The sequence below is a fragment of the Silurus aristotelis genome, assembly GCF_946808225.1.
Source record: "Silurus aristotelis genome assembly, chromosome: 28".
Lineage (NCBI taxonomy): Eukaryota > Metazoa > Chordata > Actinopteri > Siluriformes > Siluridae > Silurus > Silurus aristotelis.
In genome coordinates, this window is record NC_139601.1 from 17,372,110 (window position 1) to 17,392,109 (window position 20,000).

General features: G+C 52.9%; 1 protein-coding gene and 1 long non-coding RNA gene across 3 annotated transcripts in view; one reads left to right on the forward strand and one right to left on the reverse strand.

Moving 5' to 3' along the window:
- The first annotated feature begins 589 nt into the window (after nucleotides 1-589).
- LOC310721665 lies at nucleotides 590-1,299 on the forward strand. The gene is made up of 2 exons (XR_014532159.1): nucleotides 590-1,030; nucleotides 1,152-1,299. It is a non-coding gene; the product is annotated as an uncharacterized lncRNA (long non-coding RNA).
- Nucleotides 1,300-1,852: 553 nt separating this feature from the next.
- The window catches only part of bub1 (BUB1 mitotic checkpoint serine/threonine kinase), a 24,318-nt gene continuing 6,170 nt past the window's right edge, over nucleotides 1,853-20,000 (reverse strand). Inside the window, exons 10-25 of one of the 2 annotated variants that reach the window (XM_083533518.1) lie at nucleotides 19,637-19,914; nucleotides 19,472-19,518; nucleotides 19,237-19,356; nucleotides 19,006-19,119; nucleotides 18,867-18,927; nucleotides 18,659-18,737; nucleotides 18,389-18,563; nucleotides 5,657-5,705; nucleotides 4,353-5,563; nucleotides 4,104-4,244; nucleotides 3,787-3,887; nucleotides 3,499-3,660; nucleotides 2,769-2,926; nucleotides 2,500-2,677; nucleotides 2,293-2,399; nucleotides 1,853-2,153 (exon numbers count right to left, since the gene is read on the reverse strand). In XM_083533518.1, coding sequence (XP_083389644.1) covers nucleotides 1,958-2,153; nucleotides 2,293-2,399; nucleotides 2,500-2,677; nucleotides 2,769-2,926; nucleotides 3,499-3,660; nucleotides 3,787-3,887; nucleotides 4,104-4,244; nucleotides 4,353-5,563; nucleotides 5,657-5,705; nucleotides 18,389-18,563; nucleotides 18,659-18,737; nucleotides 18,867-18,927; nucleotides 19,006-19,119; nucleotides 19,237-19,356; nucleotides 19,472-19,518; nucleotides 19,637-19,914 — 3,177 coding nt within the window. In that variant the 3' untranslated portion in view covers nucleotides 1,853-1,957. Of the gene's footprint in view, nucleotides 2,154-2,292; nucleotides 2,400-2,499; nucleotides 2,678-2,768; nucleotides 2,927-3,498; nucleotides 3,661-3,786; nucleotides 3,888-4,103; nucleotides 4,245-4,352; nucleotides 5,564-5,656; nucleotides 5,709-18,388; nucleotides 18,564-18,658; nucleotides 18,738-18,866; nucleotides 18,928-19,005; nucleotides 19,120-19,236; nucleotides 19,357-19,471; nucleotides 19,519-19,636; nucleotides 19,915-20,000 lie in introns of both variants that reach the window. The other variant, XM_083533517.1, reaches the window with a different exon arrangement.

Sequence of the window (20,000 nt, forward strand, 5' to 3'; positions counted from 1 at the left end):
TGTACAATGTAAAAAACAATGTAGAATGTGTATATGTCTCTCTCAAAGGTTTATTTTCAATCTAAACACCTTACACACACACACACACACACACACACACACACACACACACACACACACACACACACACACACACACACACACACACACACAGACACACACACACACACACACACACACAGTGCTTTTCATTTTCGCAGTGAATTCTAAGTAAATGGTGTTGAACATCTGCAGTGTCACAGAAGCAGCGAGAACTGTAAGAGTTTCAGCAGGAGGAGGAATAAAGAACAGGACCACACACACACACACACACACACACACACACACACACACACACACTCTCTACCATGTCACTGTCATGGTTATTAATCATCTGGCAGTGAAGTGTGTGTGGAGAACATTTCTCCTGAGGTATGGGTGAAGGGGTGCCAATAAATAATGTAGGGCAATAGACGACTTTGACCAAATTACCATCAACTTACAGATTAAACACGTGAACTTCAGATCTACACTCAATAACTAACTTCAGTCCTGGAGAACCTCGTGTTCTTTTCCCAACATTTAGCTGAACAGATCTTTCATGGAAACAGACAACTGCGTTCACAGCCTAATTTAGACATCTGTAGACACACACACACACACACACACACACACACAGACTTTATTTTGATTTTTTTTATGTTTTCCGCCTCCTCACACACTCTGAACTTTCAGCCCACGTTCTAGCACACGTTCAAAGGACAAGTCTTTATCAACGACCAGCCATGATTTCTCTCTCTCTCTCTCTCACACACACACACACACACACACACACTATTGAAGTATGAGTATATTACAGTGAGAGTGTGTGTGGTGAGATGATGTCATGGGGGAGCACTTACTTTTGCCAGAGCAGGTGATTAGGAGTTAAAGTGAGATCAGGTCTCATCTCCACTGAAATCCCACAATGCACTGCAGCTGGATGCCAGGCCTTAGACTCAGACTCGCCTGGGTTCAGGGGGAAGTGATGTATAAGCTGAGGAGTGTGATGGTGAGGAAGGTGAACATCTACATGCATCTTTTTCATCTCATTTATTACCCCATTCAATTTCCATCCTCACGTTTCCTCCTCCTCCTCTTCCATCTCTCATTCCTCCTCTGTGATCTCTCAGGAAGAGAAAGCTGATGAACAAAGGAAGAGTGGATAAACAGAGGGAGGTGTCATTTCAGGTGGAAGCTACTTGAGATGGTCTTCAAAGCAGCTGAATTTTGATCAAAGACTCCCTCAGGTTTATCTGTGCTGTAACCAGGCAACAATCTGAGTTCCAGGAAAAACATCTGAACGAAATGCAAACCTGTTCAGATCTGTTCCTCAGGCCTGTGAGCTGGTGGAACCCGTTAGAACCCAGGAGAACCCTGACTAACTTTTACACACAGCATCATGCAGAGAAAGAGAGGGGAGAGAGAGAGAGAGAGAGAGAGAGAGAGAGAGAGAGAGAGAGAGAATGTGCTGTGGATGAGTAAAGTGTCTCTGGTAGACAGTTTGAGGTTCTAATGAGGAGGCTGAAGTTTGAAGTTGCTACTCTGATCTGGTTGAAGTTCTCTCTCTCTCTCTCTCTCTCTCTCTCTCTCACACCCCTCTGATTTTATTTTCATTAAAACACCTGCAATGTTACAGCTCTCCTCCACCATCTGGTGTTCACCAAAGGAACTGCATGAAGACCTTCCCTCGCCTCTGACTAAATACTGAGACCACGCCCCCTCCACTGGTCCCCAAAGGCCACGCCTCCTTGAGACTCTCAGTAGATTGTGGTGATTGCATTGATAACATTAAACAGAAGAACAAAGGACTTTAAACAATATTTTTATTGAGTTTTCTTTTTTGTACAAATTCTGCAAAAAAAGGAAAGTAAATTAAAAGGCGGTGATGGATATGGAGAAGAAGTGCAGTCAGGAACGTGTAAGGAACACAAGAAGACTATCTGCGGGAGCTTCTGGACTCGAGGATCTGCACGACGAGCTGGTTCTTCAGGCCGAGCAGTTTGGTGGCGTAGTGCTCCAGCAAGGCAGCGCTCACACGCTCACGTAGAACACGCAGACGTGGCAAGGACCTGCGATCAGGAATGTTCAACAACACGTGGAAAAGCTCCTGCCAGAGATCACTGTGAGGTTTCCTGAGAGAGAGAGAAAATCTTATCCATCTGAAGGTTCTTCCACAATTATCCGTGTCCCGAACGCCACCGTGTGTGTGTGTGTGTGTGTGTGTGTAGTAGAAGTGTACACTTGTGCTATCAGAACAAACACCACACTGACCTCTTAAACACTCCACCGCTGCTCCACACACCTCCATCATTCCTCACCTTCATGTAGGAACCAAACAACATGCAGTAGACCGTGCCGGCGATCCCAAAGTAATCCGTCTGCAGGACACACACACACACACGAGGAGGGCAGGTGAGGAGAGAGAGCAGAAGCAGGAGAGCTGAGGAGAAGGAAAGCGACAGGTAGGTGAGAAGGTACCTGGTAAGTCCAGGGTCTGCCGCTGAGCATCTCAGTGCACTGGAAGCCGGAGGTCATGCAGTGAGCAGTGAACTGAACTCCTGCAGGGAACAGAGTCACGTCTATACTCTGTCCAAAATCAATCAGAACCAGACCATGATCCATGTTCTCTTCACTCAGGTTCTTGTTCTGGAGGAACCTACAGAAACAAACACACACACACACAGGTCAGAATAGAGCAAGAACACCTTCACCTTCTCTCACACACACACACACACACACACACACACCTCTCTCCCAGCAGGAAGTTGTCGGGTTTGATGTCAGCGTGGATGATGTGTGAGGTGTGGAGTCTCTCCACCATGTCCAGGATACACATGGTGAAGTACATCACCAGGGGCTGAGGAATCACCTTCTCACTGCGGCTCTTATACAGGTTCACCACGTTCTACACACACACACACACACACACACACACACACACACACACACACACACACACACACACACACAATCAGTACACTGTGGAGAACATCAGGAACACACACACACACACACACACACACACACACACACACACACACACACACACACACACACACACACACACAATCAGTACACTGTGGAGAACATCAGGAACACACACACACACACACACACACACACACAATCAGTACACTGTGGAGAACATCAGGAACACACACACACACACACACACACACACACACACACACACACACACACACACACAATCAGTACACTGTGGAGAACATCAGGAACACACACACACACACACACACACACACACACACACACACACACACACACACACACACACACACAATCAGTACACTGTGGAGAACATCAGGAACACACACACACACACACACACACACACACACACACACACACACACACACACACACACACTACAGCTGGACATGTGAACTTGTTTGTTGGAGCTCTTCATGGCCCTGGTGAGCAGTTGAACAGTGGTGTGTGGATGAGATGTTTCCTCACCAGCAGTGTGCCGCAGGTGTGCAGCTCTCCGAGGAGAACGCTGCCGTTGCTGTACAGGTGAGCGGCGTGAAGCTGATGGTACAGGTGACGTGCGTGAGGTTCCACACGCCAGTCCAGCTGAGTGTTCATGTAGAACTCCCACGGACTCGAGGGCTTCTGTACCTGCACACGCACACACACGTCTCAGCGTCCTCATACACACTCACTGAGTAACCTCACATGACCTGACTTTCTAAACCAGAAGTCACGTGATCCATCAGTATGGAGATGATGGGTAAGATGATGTACCTTTAGGATGAGTTTGTGGGACGTGTCCAGCTCAGTGGCCTGATAGACGGTGGCAAAAGCTCCCTGACCCACCACACCGTCCACACGCAAACACTTATCCCCTGAAACACAAACACACACACACACACACACACAGAAGCATGATCACATCTTATATCACCTCCAAACCTTCTGAAGGTTCAGCAGAACGCAGGTCCTGGATGGAAAGTCAGAAGATTTGATCTGCAGGTTCATGACAACAATCACAACCACGGTGTGGCTAGATGTGTGTGTGTGTGTGTGTGTGTGTGTGTGTGTGTGTGTGTGTGTGTTCTTACCCATCTGCACTGTGATTTTGGGGGCAATTGGAGGAACACAGCATGACCAGGTGCTCAGGTTGGGGTATGAGTTCAGGGTGGGATGGAGACCAGCGAGGAGAGACGCGATCACCTCATCATCCCACGGATCAGAGACCAACACTGCGCGCGCACACACACACACACACACACACACACACACAGTGTGATGGAGATGTTTAGCACATCATCTCTGGACCTTCTGAACATGGTTCTCAAATAGAGGAGTACCTGAGGAAGTGGGTGAGGAAGTGGGCAGGGCAGGACTCATGGGAACATCACCACAGCTCAGTTTGAAGGACACTTCCACCACATTCATTCTTGCAGATGTTTTCCTGTTCAGCTGTGGAGTCACCATGACGTCCAGATCTTCCTCCATCTCCTGTACAGGACTCTCCGAGCTGATCCAGTTTAGTCCTGGTTCTGCAGCTGGAGTCATGAGAACGTCCTGGACTGGGTCAGAGCTTCTCCACTCCTGGGAGGTCTTGAAACTGGAATAGAGCTTTTTCTCAGACTTGCGTCTGCCAAATGATCTTTTAGGGAGCAGAATTCCGGAGCGTTCCAGAAGCGAAGACGAGTGCTGCTCCGAGTGGAAGTTCAAGCAAGGTCTGGAGGTCTGATGTGACGACTCCAGCTTTACATCCAGGTCAGATTCAGAGAGCTGGATCGGACTCTCCACCTGAAGCCAGCCGAACCCTGGAGCTGGTTCTGGACTCATGGGGACGTCCTGACTCGCTTTTGACACCGGATCTGGGCTTTGTGGAACCATGAATGATTTCCTCTGATAGACCTGAGGGTTCTCCAGCAGCAGACTTTCAGATCTGTGCATGTTGAAGGACACTTCAGGCAGGAGAACATCAGCTTCTTCTAGGTCTGATTGCTGTGAATGGTTTGGGTGATCCTTATCTGGGTTTATCTCCATGAAGGAGCTCAGGCTCCTGGAGTTCGGTTTCTCAGGTCTGCCTTCTCCAAATAGGCGGAGCCTGCTGGTGTTGAGCTCTGTGTGAGAGACTCGTGGGTCTGCTAGAAGGTCTTGGTTAAGGTTTTGAGTGTGTGAGGTGAAGCTGCTGGAGGTAAGCTCGTCTGGTTTGTTCAGGATGTTGGAGTTGAGATGTTCCTTTGAGGTCAGATCTCCATCGGATTTGACGTCAGTGGACGGACTCTGGTAGACGCTCCAGCTGGGTTTGGTCGTGGCTCGGAGCTCCTGGCTGGTTGTGATGCTCTGATCAGGGAACTTGAGAGGAGCTAACACACTGAATGATGCTAACGCCGGCCTGCTAACGCTAATGCTGCTGCTGCTCTGACTGAAATGGACCAGAGAGTGGACGTGTTCCTGCACACTCTCACACGTGCCCATGGTGGATCCCTGAACTCTCAGAGTAGATTCCTCAGCAGCACACTGCTTCTCCTTCTCCTCCAGAGGACTCTGCTCCAGAATTGGACTGGAAGGGAACAGAAGGTGCATGATTAGATTTCACCACATGGTCAGAAGTGCTGAAGAAACGTTTAGGTCTCAAGATCTCCAGCAGCAGTACCTCAGTTTGGCAGACTGGCGCAGGTACGGGTTCTCCTCCACTCCACCTTCTACTGAATTACACACACACACACACACACACACACACACACACACACACACACACACACACACACACCATGTATGAACACTACAGTGTGCGTTCACAAGACTGTGCATGTGTGTGTTCACATGACTGCTGTGTGTGTGTGCTGTGTGATCACCGTGACTGTGCTGTGTGTGGTGTGTGTTCACCGTGACTGTGCTGTGTGCGCTCACCGTGACTGTGCTGTGTGCGGGTGTGGTGTGTGTGTTCACCGTGACTGTGCTGTGTGCGCGTGTGTGGTGTGTGTTCACCGTGACTGTGCTGTGTGCGGTGTGGTGTGTGGTGTGCGTTCACCGTGACTGTGCTGTGTGCGGTGTGGTGTGTGGTGTGCGTTCACCGTGACTGTGCTGTGCGCGGTGTGGTGTGCGTTCACCGTGACTGTGCTGTGCGTGGTGTGGTGTGCGATCACCGTGACTGTGCTGTGTGCGCGCGTGCTTGTGTGTGTGGTCTGCGATCACCGTGACTGTGCTGTGCGCGGTGTGTTGTCAAGTCAAGTCAAGTCAAGTTTATTTGTATAGCGCTTTTCACAACAGACATTGTCTCAAAGCAGCTTTACAGAAAACAACAGTGAAGGTGAATGGTGTGCGTTTGTCCCTGATGAGCAGCCGTGGCGACAGTGGCAAGGAAAAACTCCCTTAGATGATATGAGGAAGAAACCTTGAGAGGAACCAGACTCAAAGGGGAACCCATCCTCATATGGGTGTTGTGTGGTGTGCGTTCACCGTGACTGTGCTGTGTGCGGTGTGGTGTGTGTTCACCGTGACTGTGCGATCACCGTGACTGTGCTGTGTGCGCGCGCGGTTGTGGTGTGTGATCACAGAGATTGTGCGCGTGCGTGTGTGGTGTGCGATAACCGCGACTGTGCTGTGTGCGCGCGTGTGGTGTGCGATCACCACGACTGTGCTGTGTGCGCTCGCCGCGACTGTGCTGTGTGTGTGTGGTGTGGTGTGTGATCACCGTGACTGTGCTGTGTGTGTGTGTGTGTGGTGTGTTCACCGTGACTGTGCTGTGTGTGTGTGTGGTGTGTGATCACCGTGACTGTGCTGTGTGTGTGTGTGGTGTGGTGTGTGATCACCGTGACTGTGCTGTGTGTGTGTGTGATCACCGTGACTGTGCTGTGTGTGTGTGTGTGTGTGTGTGGTGTGGTGTGTGATCACCGTGACTGTGCTGTGTGTGGTGTGGTGTGTGATCACCGTGACTGTGCTGTGTGTGGTGTGGTGTGTGATCACCGTGACTGTGCTGTGTGTGTGTGTGTGATCACCGTGACTGTGCTGTGTGTGTGTGTGGTGTGGTGTGTGATCACCGTGACTGTGCTGTGTGTGTGTGTGGTGTGGTGTGTGTTTACCGTGACTGTGCTGTGTGTGTGTGTGGTGCTGTGTGTGTGTGTGGTGTGGTGTGTGTTTACCGTGACTGTGCTGTGTGTGTGTGTGTGTGGTGTGGTGTGTTCACCGTGACTGTGCTGTGTGTGTGTGTGTGTGTGGTGTGGTGTGTTCACCGTGACTGTGCTGTGTGTGTGTGTGTGGTGTGGTGCGATCACCGTGACTGTGCTGTGTGTGTGTGTGGTGTGTTCACCGTGACTGTGCTGTGTGTGTGTGTGGTGTGTGATCACCGTGACTGTGCTGTGTGTGTGTGGTGTGTTCACCGTGACTGTGCTGTGCGCGCGCGTGTGCTGTGCGATCGCCGCGACTGTGCTGTGTGTGTGTGTGTGTGTGGTGTGTGTTCGCCGTGACTGTGCTGTGTGTGTGTGTGTGTGTGGTGTGTGATCACCGTGAGTGTGCTGTGTGTGTGTGTGGTGTGGTGTGTTCACCGTGACTGTGCTGTGTGTGGTGTGGTGTGTGATCACCGTGACTGTGCTGTGTGTGTGTGTGTGGTGTGGTGTGTGATCACCGTGACTGTGCTGTGTGTGTGTGTGGTGTGGTGTGTGATCACCGTGACTGTGCTGTGTGTGTGTGGTGTGGTGTGTGATCACCGTGACTGTGCTGTGTGTGTGTGGTGTGGTGTGTGTTCACCGTGACTGTGCTGTGTGTGTGTGTGTGTGTGATCACCGTGACTGTGCTGTGTGTGTGTGTGTGGTGTGGTGTGTGATCACCGTGACTGTGCTGTGTGTGTGTGTGGTGTGCGATCACCACGACTGTGCTGTGTGCGCGCGTGTGGTGTGCGATCACCACGACTGTGCTGTGTGCGCTCGCCGCGACTGTGCTGTGTGTGTGTGGTGTGGTGTGTGATCACCGTGACTGTGCTGTGTGTGTGTGTGGTGTGGTGTGTGATCACCGTGACTGTGCTGTGTGTGTGTGGTGTGGTGTGTGATCACCGTGACTGTGCTGTGTGTGTGTGTGGTGTGGTGTGTGATCACCGTGACTGTGCTGTGTGTGTGTGGTGTGGTGTGTGATCACCGTGACTGTGCTGTGTGTGTGTGTGGTGTGTTCACCGTGACTGTGCTGTGTGTGTGTGTGGTGTGTGATCACCGTGACTGTGCTGTGTGTGTGTGTGGTGTGGTGTGTGATCACCGTGACTGTGCTGTGTGTGTGTGTGGTGTGTGATCACCGTGACTGTGCTGTGTGTGTGTGTGTGTGTGTGGTGTGGTGTGTGATCACCGTGACTGTGCTGTGTGTGGTGTGGTGTGTGATCACCGTGACTGTGCTGTGTGTGGTGTGGTGTGTGATCACCGTGACTGTGCTGTGTGTGTGTGTGTGTGTGTGTGATCACCGTGACTGTGCTGTGTGTGTGTGTGGTGTGGTGTGTGATCACCGTGACTGTGCTGTGTGTGTGTGTGGTGTGGTGTGTGTTTACCGTGACTGTGCTGTGTGTGTGTGTGGTGCTGTGTGTGTGTGTGGTGTGGTGTGTGTTTACCGTGACTGTGCTGTGTGTGTGTGTGTGGTGTGGTGTGTTCACCGTGACTGTGCTGTGTGTGTGTGTGTGGTGTGGTGTGTTCACCGTGACTGTGCTGTGTGTGTGTGTGTGGTGTGGTGCGATCACCGTGACTGTGCTGTGTGTGTGTGTGGTGTGTTCACCGTGACTGTGCTGTGTGTGTGTGTGTGTGTGTGTGTGGTGTGTGATCACCGTGACTGTGCTGTGTGTGTGTGGTGTGTTCACCGTGACTGTGCTGTGTGCGCGCGTGTGCTGTGCGATCGCCGCGACTGTGCTGTGTGTGTGTGTGTGTGTGGTGTGTGTTCACCGTGACTGTGCTGTGTGTGTGTGTGTGTGTGGTGTGTGATCACCGTGACTGTGCTGTGTGTGTGTGTGGTGTGGTGTGTTCACCGTGACTGTGCTGTGTGTGGTGTGGTGTGTGATCACCGTGACTGTGCTGTGTGTGTGTGTGTGTGGTGTGGTGTGTAATCACCGTGACTGTGCTGTGTGTGTGTGTGTGGTGTGGTGTGTGATCACCGTGACTGTGCTGTGTGTGTGTGGTGTGGTGTGTGTTCACCGTGACTGTGCTGTGTGTGTGTGTGTGATCACCATGACTGTGCTGTGTGTGTGTGTGTGGTGTGGTGTGTGATCACCGTGACTGTGCTGTGTGTGTGTGTGGTGTGGTGTGTGATCACCGTGACTGTGCTGTGTGTGTGTGTGGTGTGGTGTGTGATCACCGTGACTGTGCTGTGTGTGTGTGGTGTGGTGTGTGTTCACCGTGACTGTGCTGTGTGTGTGTGTGTGTGTGTGGTGTGTGATCACCGTGACTGTGCTGTGTGTGTGTGTGGTGTGGTGTGTTCACCGTGACTGTGCTGTGTGTGGTGTGGTGTGTGATCACCGTGACTGTGCTGTGTGTGTGTGTGTGTGGTGTGGTGTGTGATCACCGTGACTGTGCTGTGTGTGTGTGTGGTGTGGTGTGTGATCACCGTGACTGTGCTGTGTGTGTGTGGTGTGGTGTGTGTTCACCGTGACTGTGCTGTGTGTGTGTGTGTGATCACCGTGACTGTGCTGTGTGTGTGTGTGTGGTGTGGTGTGTGATCACCGTGACTGTGCTGTGTGTGTGTGTGGTGTGGTGTGTGATCACCGTGACTGTGCTGTGTGTGTGTGTGGTGTGGTGTGTGATCACCGTGACTGTGCTGTGTGTGTGTGGTGTGGTGTGTGTTCACCGTGACTGTGCTGTGTGTGTGTGTGTGATCACCGTGACTGTGCTGTGTGTGTGTGTGTGGTGTGTGATCACCGTGACTGTGCTGTGTGTGTGTGTGGTGTGGTGTGTGTTTACCGTGACTGTGCTGTGTGTGTGTGTAGTGTGGTGTGTGTTTACCGTGACTGTGCTGTGTGTGTGTGTAGTGTGGTGTGTGTTTACCGTGACTGTGCTGTGTGTGTGTGTGGTGTGTTCACCGTGACTGTGCTGTGTGTGTGTGTTTGGTGTGTTCACCGTGACTGTGCTGTGTGTGTGTGTGGTGTGTGATCAACGTGACTGTGCTGTGTGTGTGTGGTGTGTTCACCGTGACTGTGTGTGTGTGTGTGGTGTGTGATCACCGTGACTGTGCTGTGCTGTGTGTGTGTGTGGTGTGGTGTGTGATCACCGTGACTGTGCTGTGTGTGTGTGTGGTGTGGTGTGTTCACCGTGACTGTGCTGTGTGTGGTGTGGTGTGGTGTGTTCACCGTGACTGTGCTGTGTGTGTGTGTGGTGTGGTGTGTTCACCGTGACTGTGCTGTGTGTGTGTGGTGTGTTCACCGTGACTGTGCTGTGTGTGTGTGTGGTGTGTGATCAACGTGACTGTGCTGTGTGTGTGTGTGGTGTGTGATCACCGTGACTGTGCTGTGTGTGTGTGTGGTGTGTGATCACCGTGACTGTGCTGTGTGTGTGTGTGTGGTGTGGTGTGTGATCACCGTGACTGTGCTGTGTGTGTGTGTTGTGTGGTGTGTGATCACCGTGACTGTGCTGTGTGTGTGTGTTGTGTGGTGTGTGATCACCGTGACTGTGCTGTGTGTGTGTGTGGTGTGGTGTGTGATCACCGTGACTGTGCTGTGTGTGTGTGTGGTGTGTGATCAACGTGACTGTGCTGTGTGTGTGTGTGTGTGGTGTGGTGTGTGATCACCGTGACTGTGCTGTGTGTGGTGTGGTGTGTGATCACCGTGACTGTGCTGTGTGTGGTGTGGTGTGTGATCACCGTGACTGTGCTGTGTGTGTGTGTGTGGTGTGGTGTGTGTTTACCGTGACTGTGCTGTGTGTGTGTGTGGTGCTGTGTGTGTGTGTGGTGTGGTGTGTGTTTACCGTGACTGTGCTGTGTGTGTGTGTGTGTGGTGTGGTGTGTTCACCGTGACTGTGCTGTGTGTGTGTGTGGTGTGGTGTGTTCACCGTGACTGTGCTGTGTGTGTGTGTGGTGTGGTGTGTTCACCGTGACTGTGCTGTGTGTGTGTGTGGTGTGGTGCGATCACCGTGACTGTGCTGTGTGTGTGTGTGGTGTGTTCACCGTGACTGTGCTGTGTGTGTGTGTGTGTGTGGTGTGTGATCACCGTGACTGTGCTGTGTGTGTGTGGTGTGTTCACCGTGACTGTGCTGTGTGCGCGCGTGTGCTGTGCGATCGCCGCGACTGTGCTGTGTGTGTGTGTGGTGTGTGTTCACCGTGACTGTGCTGTGTGTGTGTGTGGTGTGTGATCACCGTGACTGTGCTGTGTGTGTGTGTGGTGTGGTGTGTTCACCGTGACTGTGCTGTGTGTGGTGTGGTGTGTGATCACCGTGACTGTGCTGTGTGTGTGTGTGTGGTGTGGTGTGTGATCACCGTGACTGTGCTGTGTGTGTGTGTGGTGTGGTGTGTGATCACCGTGACTGTGCTGTGTGTGTGTGGGGTGTGGTGTGTGTTCACCGTGACTGTGCTGTGTGTGTGTGTGTGATCACCGTGACTGTGCTGTGTGTGTGTGTGGTGTGTGATCACCGTGACTGTGCTGTGTGTGTGTGTGGTGTGGTGTGTGTTTACCGTGACTGTGCTGTGTGTGTGTGTAGTGTGGTGTGTGTTTACCGTGACTGTGCTGTGTGTGTGTGTAGTGTGGTGTGTGTTTACCGTGACTGTGCTGTGTGTGTGTGTGGTGTGTTCACTGTGACTGTGCTGTGTGTGTGTGTGGTGTGTTCACCGTGACTGTGCTGTGTGTGTGTGTTTGGTGTGTTCACCGTGACTGTGCTGTGTGTGTGTGTGGTGTGTGATCAACGTGACTGTGCTGTGTGTGTGTGGTGTGTTCACCGTGACTGTGTGTGTGTGTGTGGTGTGTGATCACCGTGACTGTGCTGTGCTGTGTGTGTGTGTGGTGTGGTGTGTGATCATCGTGACTGTGCTGTGTGTGTGTGTGGTGTGGTGTGTTCACCGTGACTGTGCTGTGTGTGTGTGGTGTGTTCACCGTGACTGTGCTGTGTGTGTGTGTGGTGTGTGATCAACGTGACTGTGCTGTGTGTGTGTGTGGTGTGTGATCACCGTGACTGTGCTGTGTGTGTGTGTTGTGTGGTGTGTGATCACCGTGACTGTGCTGTGTGTGTGTGTGTGTGTGGTGTGGTGTGTGTTTACCGTGACTGTGCTGTGTGTGTGTGTGTGGTGTGTTCACCGTGACTGTGCTGTGTGTGTGTGTGTGTGGTGTGGTGTGTTCACCGTGACTGTGCTGTGTGTGTGTGTGTGTGTGTGTGTGGTGTGGTGTGTTCACCGTGACTGTGCTGTGTGTGTGTGTGTGGTGTGGTGTGTTCACTGTGCTGTGTGTGTGTGTGGTGTGGTGTGTTCACCGTGACTGTGCTGTGTGTGTGTGTGGTGTGGTGTGTTCACTGTGACTGTGCTGCGTGTGTGTGTGGTGTGGTGTGTTCACCGTGACTGTGCTGTGTGTGTGTGTGTGTGTGTGTGGTGTGGTGTGTGTTTACCGTGACTGTGCTGTGTGTGTGTGTAGTGTGGTGTGTGTTTACCGTGACTGTGCTGTGTGTGTGTGTAGTGTGGTGTGTGTTTACCGTGACTGTGCTGTGTGTGTGTGTGTGTGTGGTGTGGTGTGTTTACTGTGACTGTGCTGTGTGTGTGTGTGGTGTGTTCACCGTGACTGTGCTGTGTGTGTGTGTTTGGTGTGTTCACCGTGACTGTGCTGTGTGTGTGTGTGGTGTGTGATCAACGTGACTGTGCTGTGTGTGTGTGGTGTGTTCACCGTGACTGTGCTGTGTGTGTGTGTGTGTGGTGTGTGATCACTGTGACTGTGCTGTGCTGTGTGTGTGTGTGGTGTGGTGTGTGATCACCGTGACTGTGCTGTGTGTGTGTGTGGTTTGTGATCACCGTGACTGTGCTGTGTGTGTGTGTGTGTGTGTGGTGTGTGATCACCGTGACTGTGCTGTGTGTGTGTGGTGTGGTGTGTGTTCACCGTGACTGTGCTGTGTGTGTGTGTGTGTGATCACCGTGACTGTGCTGTGTGTGTGTGTGGTGTGGTGTGTGATCACCGTGACTGTGCTGTGTGTGTGTGGTGTGGTGTGTGTTTACCGTGACTGTGCTGTGTGTGTGTGTAGTGTGGTGTGTGTTTACCGTGACTGTGCTCTGTGTGTGTGTGTGTGTGTGTGTGGTGTGTTCACCGTGACTGTGCTGTGTGTGGTGTGTTCACCGTGACTGTGCTGTGTGTGTGTGTGTGTGTGTGGTGTGTTCACCGTGACTGTGCTGTGTGTGTGTGTGGTGTGGTGTGTTCACCGTGACTGTGCTGTGTGTGTGTGTGGTGTGGTGCGATCACCGTGACTGTGCTGTGTGTGTGTGTGGTGTGTTCACCGTGACTGTGCTGTGTGTGTGTGTGTGTGGTGTGTGATCACCGTGACTGTGCTGTGTGCGCGCGTGTGCTGTGCGATCGCCGCGACTGTGCTGTGTGTGTCTGTGGTGTGTGTTCACCGTGACTGTGCTGTGTGTGTGTGTGGTGTGTGATCACCGTGACTGTGCTGTGTGTGTGTGTGGTGTGGTGTGTTCACCGTGACTGTGCTGTGTGTGGTGTGGTGTGTGATCACCGTGACTGTGCTGTGTGTGTGTGTGGTGTGGTGTGTGATCACCGTGACTGTGCTGTGTGTGTGTGGTGTGGTGTGTGTTCACCGTGACTGTGCTGTGTGTGTGTGTGTGTGTGTGGTGTGGTGTGTTCACCGTGACTGTGCTGTGTGTGTGTGTGTGGTGTGTTCACCGTGACTGTGCTGTGTGTGGTGTGGTGTGTGATCACCGTGACTGTGCTGTGTGTGTGTGTGGTGTGGTGTGTGATCACCGTGACTGTGCTGTGTGTGTGTGTGGTGTGGTGTGTTCACCGTGACTGTGCTGTGTGTGGTGTGGTGTGTGATCACCGTGACTGTGCTGTGTGTGTGTGTGGTGTGGTGTGTGATCACCGTGACTGTGCTGTGTGTGTGTGGTGTGGTGTGTGTTCACCGTGACTGTGCTGTGTGTGTGTGTGTGTGTGTGGTGTGGTGTGTTCACCGTGACTGTGCTGTGTGTGTGTGTGTGGTGTGTTCACCGTGACTGTGCTGTGTGTGTGTGTGTGTGTGTGTGGTGTGGTGTGTTCACCGTGACTGTGCTGTGTGTGTGTGTGTGTGTGTGTGTGGTGTGGTGTGTTCACCGTGACTGTGCTGTGTGTGTGTGTGTGGTGTGGTGTGTTCACTGTGCTGTGTGTGTGTGTGGTGTGGTGTGTTCACCGTGACTGTGCTGTGTGTGTGTGTGTGTGTGTGTGGTGTGGTGTGTTCACCGTGACTGTGCTGTGTGTGTGTGTGTGTGTGTGGTGTGTGATCACCGTGACTGTGCTGTGTGTGTGTGTGTGGTGTGTGATCACCGTGACTGTGCTGTGCTGTGTGTGTGTGTGGTGTGGTGTGTGATCACCGTGACTGTGCTGTGTGTGTGTGTGGTGTGGTGTGTGATCACCGTGACTGTGCTGTGTGTGTGTGTGTGTGTGTGTGTGGTGTGTTCACCGTGACTGTGCTGTGTGTGTGTGTGTGTGTGTGTTCACCGTGACTGTGCTGTGTGTGTGTGGTGTGTTCACCGTGACTGTGCTGTGTGTGTGTGGTGTGTTCACCGTGACTGTGCTGTGTGTGTGTGTGTGATCAACGTGACTGTGCTGTGTGTGTGTGGTGTGTTCACCGTGACTGTGCTGTGTGTGTGTGTGGTGTGTGATCACCGTGACTGTGCTGTGTGTGTGTGTGGTGTGGTGTGGTGTGTGATCACCGTGACTGTGCTGTGTGTGTGTGGTGTGGTGTGTGATCACCGTGACTGTGCTGTGTGTGTGTGTGTGGTGTGGTGTGTGATCACCGTGACTGTGCTGTGTGTGTGTGTGTGTGGTGTGGTGTGTGTTTACCGTGACTGTGCTGTGTGTGTGTGTGTGGTGTGTTCACCGTGACTGTGCTGTGTGTGTGTGTGTGTGGTGTGGTGTGTTCACCGTGACTGTGCTGTGTGTGTGTGTGTGTGTGTGTGTGTGGTGTGTTCACCGTGACTGTGCTGTGTGTGTGTGTGTGGTGTGGTGTGTTCACTGTGACTGTGCTGTGTGTGTGTGTGGTGTGGTGTGTTCACCGTGACTGTGCTGTGTGTGTGTGTGGTGTGTTCACCGTGACTGTGCTGTGTGTGTGTGTGGTGTGGTGTGTTCACCGTGACTGTGCTGTGTGTGTGTGGTGTGGTGTGTGTTTACCGTGACTGTGCTGTGTGTGTGTGGTGTGGTGTGTGTTTACCGTGACTGTGCTGTGTGTGTGGTGTGTTCACCGTGACTGTGCTGTGTGTGTGTGTGTGGTGTGGTGTGTTCACCGTGACTGTGCTGTGTGTGTGTGTGTGTGTGGTGTGGTGTGTTCACCGTGACTGTGCTGTGTGTGTGTGTGGTGTGGTGTGTGATCACCGTGACTGTGCTGTGTGTGTGTGGTGTGCTGTGGTGTGTGATCACCGTGACTGTGCTGTGTGTGTGTGGTGTGGTGTGTGTTCACCGTGACTGTGCTGTGTGTGTGTGTGTGATCACCGTGACTGTGCTGTGTGTGTGTGTGGTGTGGTGTGTGATCACCGTGACTGTGCTGTGTGTGTGTGGTGTGGTGTGTGTTTACCGTGACTGTGCTGTGTGTGTGTGTAGTGTGGTGTGTGTTTACCGTGACTGTGCTCTGTGTGTGTGTGTGTGTGTGTGGTGTGTTCACCGTGACTGTGCTGTGTGTGGTGTGTTCACCGTGACTGTGCTGTGTGTGTGTGTGTGTGTGTGTGTGTGTGGTGTGTTCACCGTGACTGTGCTGTGTGTGTGTGTGTGGTGTGTTCACCGTGACTGTGCTGTGTGTGTGTGTGGTGTGCGATCACCGCGACTGTGCTGTGTGCGCGCGCGTGTGGTGTGCGATCACCGCGACTGTGCTGTGTGCGCGCGCGTGTGTGGTGTGCAATCACCGCGACTGTGCTGTGTGCGCGCGCGTGTGTGGTGTGCGATCACCGCGACTGTGCTGTGTGCGCGCGCGTGTGTGGTGTGCGATCACCGCGACTGTGCTGTGTGCGCGCGCGTGTGTGGTGTGCGATCACCGCGACTGTGCTGTGTGCGCGCGCGTGTGTGGTGTGCGATCACCGCGACTGTGCTGTGTGCGCGCGCGTGTGTGGTGTGCGATCACCGCGACTGTGCTGTGTGCGCGCGCGTGTGTGGTGTGCGATCACCGCGACTGTGCTGTGTGCGCGCGCGTGTGTGGTGTGCGATCACCGCGACTGTGCTGTGTGTGCGCGCGGGTGTGTGTGGTGTGCGATCACCGCGACTGTGCTGTGTGCGCGCGCGTGTGTGTGGTGTGCGTTCACCGCGACTGTGCTGTGTGCGCGCGCGTGTGGTGTGCGATCACCGCGACTGTGCTGTGTGCGCGCGTGTGGTGTGGTGTGTGTTTACCGTGACTGTGCTGTGTGTGTGTGTGGTGTGGTGTGTGTTCACCGTGACTGTGCTGTGTGTGTGTGGTGTGTGTTCACCGTGACTGTGCTGTGTGTGTGTGTGGTGTGTGTTTACCGTGACTGTGCTGTGTGTGGTGTGGTGTGTGTTCACCGTGACTGTGCTGTGTGTGGTGTGGTGTGTGTTTACCGTGACTGTGCTGTGTGTGGTGTGTGTTCACCGTGACTGTGCTGTGTGTGTGTGTGTGTGGTGTGTGTGTTCACCGTGACTGTGCTGTGTGTGTGTGTGTGTGGTGTGTGTGTTCACCGTGACTGTGCTGTGTGTGTGTGTGTGTGTGTGTGGTGTGTGTTCACCGTGACTGTGCTGTGTGTGTGTGTGTGTTCACCGTGACTGTGCTGTGTGTATGTGTGGTGTGGTGTGTGTTCACCGTGACTGTGCTGTGTAGGTGTGTGTGGTGTGGTGTGTGTTCACCGTGACTGTGCTGTGTGTGTGTGTGTGTGTGTGTGTGTGGTGTGGTGTGTGTTCACCGTGACTGTGCTGTGTGTGTGTGTGTTCACCGTGACTGTGCTGTGTGTGTGTGTGGTGTGCTGTGGTGTGTGATCACCGTGACTGTGCTGTGTGTGTGTGTGTGTGTGGTGTGGTGTGTGTTTACCGTGACTGTGCTGTGTGTGGTGTGGTGTGTTCACCGTGACTGTGCTGTGTGTGTGTGTGTGTGTGTGGTGTGGTGTGTGTTTACCGTGACTGTGCTGTGTGTGGTGTGGTGTGTTCACCGTGACTGTGCTGTGTGTGGTGTGGTGTGTTTACCGTGACTGTGCTGTGTGTGGTGTGTTCACCGTGACTGTGCTGTGTGTGTGTGTGTGTGTGTGTGGTGTGGTGTGTTCACCGTGACTGTGCTGTGTGTGTGTGTGTGGTGTGTTCACCGTGACTGTGCTGTGTGTGTGTGTGGTGTGTTCACCGTGACTGTGCTGTGTGTGTGTGTGGTGTGTGATCACCGTGACTGTGCTGTGTGTGGTGTGGTGTGTGTTCACCGTGACTGTGCTGTGTGTGTGTGTGTGGTGTGTGATCACCGTGACTGTGCTGTGTGGTGTGCGATCACCGTGACTGTGCTGTGTGGTGTGCGATCACCGCGACTGTGCTGTGTGCGCGCGCGTGTGTGGTGTGCGATCACCGCGACTGTGCTGTGTGCGCGCGCGCGTGTGTGGTGTGCGATCACCGCGACTGTGCTGTGCGCGCGCGCGTGTGTGGTGTGCGATCACCGCGACTGTGCTGTGTGCGCGCGCGCGTGTGTGGTGTGCGATCACCGCGACTGTGCTGTGTGCGCGCGCGCGTGTGTGGTGTGCGATCACCGCGACTGTGCTGTGTGCGCGCGCGCGTGTGTGTGTGTGGTGTGCGTTCACCGCGACTGTGCTGTGTGTGTGTGTGGTGTGGTGTGTGTTCACCGTGACTGTGCTGTGTGTGTGTGTGTGGTGTGTGTTCACCGTGACTGTGCTGTGTGTGTGTGTGTGGTGTGTGTTCACCGCGACTGTGCTGTGTGTGTGTGTGGTGTGGTGTCTGTTCACCGTGACTGTGCTGTGTGTGTGTGTGGTGTGGTGTGTGTTCACCGTGACTGTGCTGTGTGTGTGTGTGTGGTGTGTGTTCACCGTGACTGTGCTGTGTGTGTGTGTGTGGTGTGTGTTCACCGTGACTGTGCTGTGTGTGGTGTGTGTTGACCGTGACTGTGCTGTGTGTGGTGTGGTGTGTGTTCACCGTGACTGTGCTGTGTGTGGTGTGGTGTGTGTTCACCGTGACTGTGCTGTGTGTGTGTGTGTGTGTGTGTGTGGTGTGGTGTGTGTTCACCATGACTGTGCTGTGTGTGTGTGTGTGTGTGTGTGTGGTGTGGTGTGTGTTCACCGTGACTGTGCTGTGTGTCTCTGCAGTAAGGGGGAAGGGGGTGGAGCGGTGTGGACACTAAGTGGGCGGAGAGAGCAAAATCTTGTGTGCGATTGGGGAAGGAGGCCATGGGGGCGTGGCCAGAACCCCACATTGTGCTGTCATCAGTGAGAGACTCCGCCCCCTGTGGAGTAACCTGTAAGGGAGGGGAGAGAAACACATTAAAAACTAATACACAAACAGTGTGAGAGAGAGAGAGAGAGAGAGAGAGAGAGAGATTAAGAACCTCACATTATCCTTGGACACAGGGATCTCAATCAGACCACGATGGGCTACGGGTTTGGGCTTCACCACCACCTGAGTATCAACACTGATACACACACACACACACACACACCCACACACACAAATTACTTCATGTTCTCTTTTCTTTCTGTCTATTTCTCAGTCTCTATTCTCCTCTTCTCCTCTTTTCTTTACTTAATGTGGTGATATTTACCCTCCGTTCTCATTATTCTCATCCTGATAAATCCTGAACGGAGCTGATGATGGAGCAACACCTACACACACACACACAATTATTACAGTGTTTTATTTAGAATTAATACACCCCAACACACACACACACACACACACACCGGTGAGTCTGCAGTTGCGTTCGAAGCTGTCCTCTTCAGCAGCAGTGTTGTGTGTGGTGTTGAACAGCGTGTCCTGGAGCAGAGTCGGTCCCTGGAACATGTTCCCTATCAGATCTACACACACACGAACATGCTTCTAAATGTAATCAGCACTCAGACTGAACATTTTGCTGTAACGTAGCGTGTTCAGGTGGAGTGTGTGTGTGTGTGTGTGTGTGTGTGTGTGCTTACCCAGGGCCTCTCTGGTGTTGACGGTGGGGGAAGGAAGTGCACGTGAAGGAGTTGCCGAGATCAGACCCAGAGACGTGTTGGGGGTGCCGTGAGAGTGATGACTGAAGCTTCTGCGAGACCCTGTGTGTGTGTGTGTGTGTGTGTGTGTGTGTGTGAGAGAGAGACATAGAAAGAGAGAGTAAGCCCCAGATTCTCCATAGTCAAAGAGAAGACAAACATGATGTTTCTCACTCACCCTCTGAGTTCACATCTCCCTCAGGTTCTTCAGGAACCAGCACATCACTACCACACACACACACACACACACACACACAGGTCAGATACCTACTGCTCATTCATCATACACAAATAAAGTGTTCCTGTGCGCGTAAGTGTGTGCGAGTGTGTGCGTGCGTCTCACCGCTGGAGTGTGTCGTGCTGTTGAGCGTGACTTTCTGCCTCAGCATGAGGTTCCTCTCGACACTCACGCACACTCTGTGCTGTGGGCTCCCCAGGTTGTGCAAGGCTGTGTGTGTGTGAGCTGAGTAAGAGTGTGTTTTGTAGTCTCTGAGAGAGTGACGTGTCGGAGTGGTGTGTCGGGACTGGCTCACACACACGCGCAGCACTGACTCTTTCAGACGGATCTCCTGGAAATGGGGTTTCTTCTGTGTTCTGGAGAGGGTGTGGTCCTGCCGGGACCTGCGCACACACACACACACACACTGAAACACATGTTGTATAGAAGTTCATGGAAGCGGTGTGTAGATGTTAAAAGGTGTGTGTGT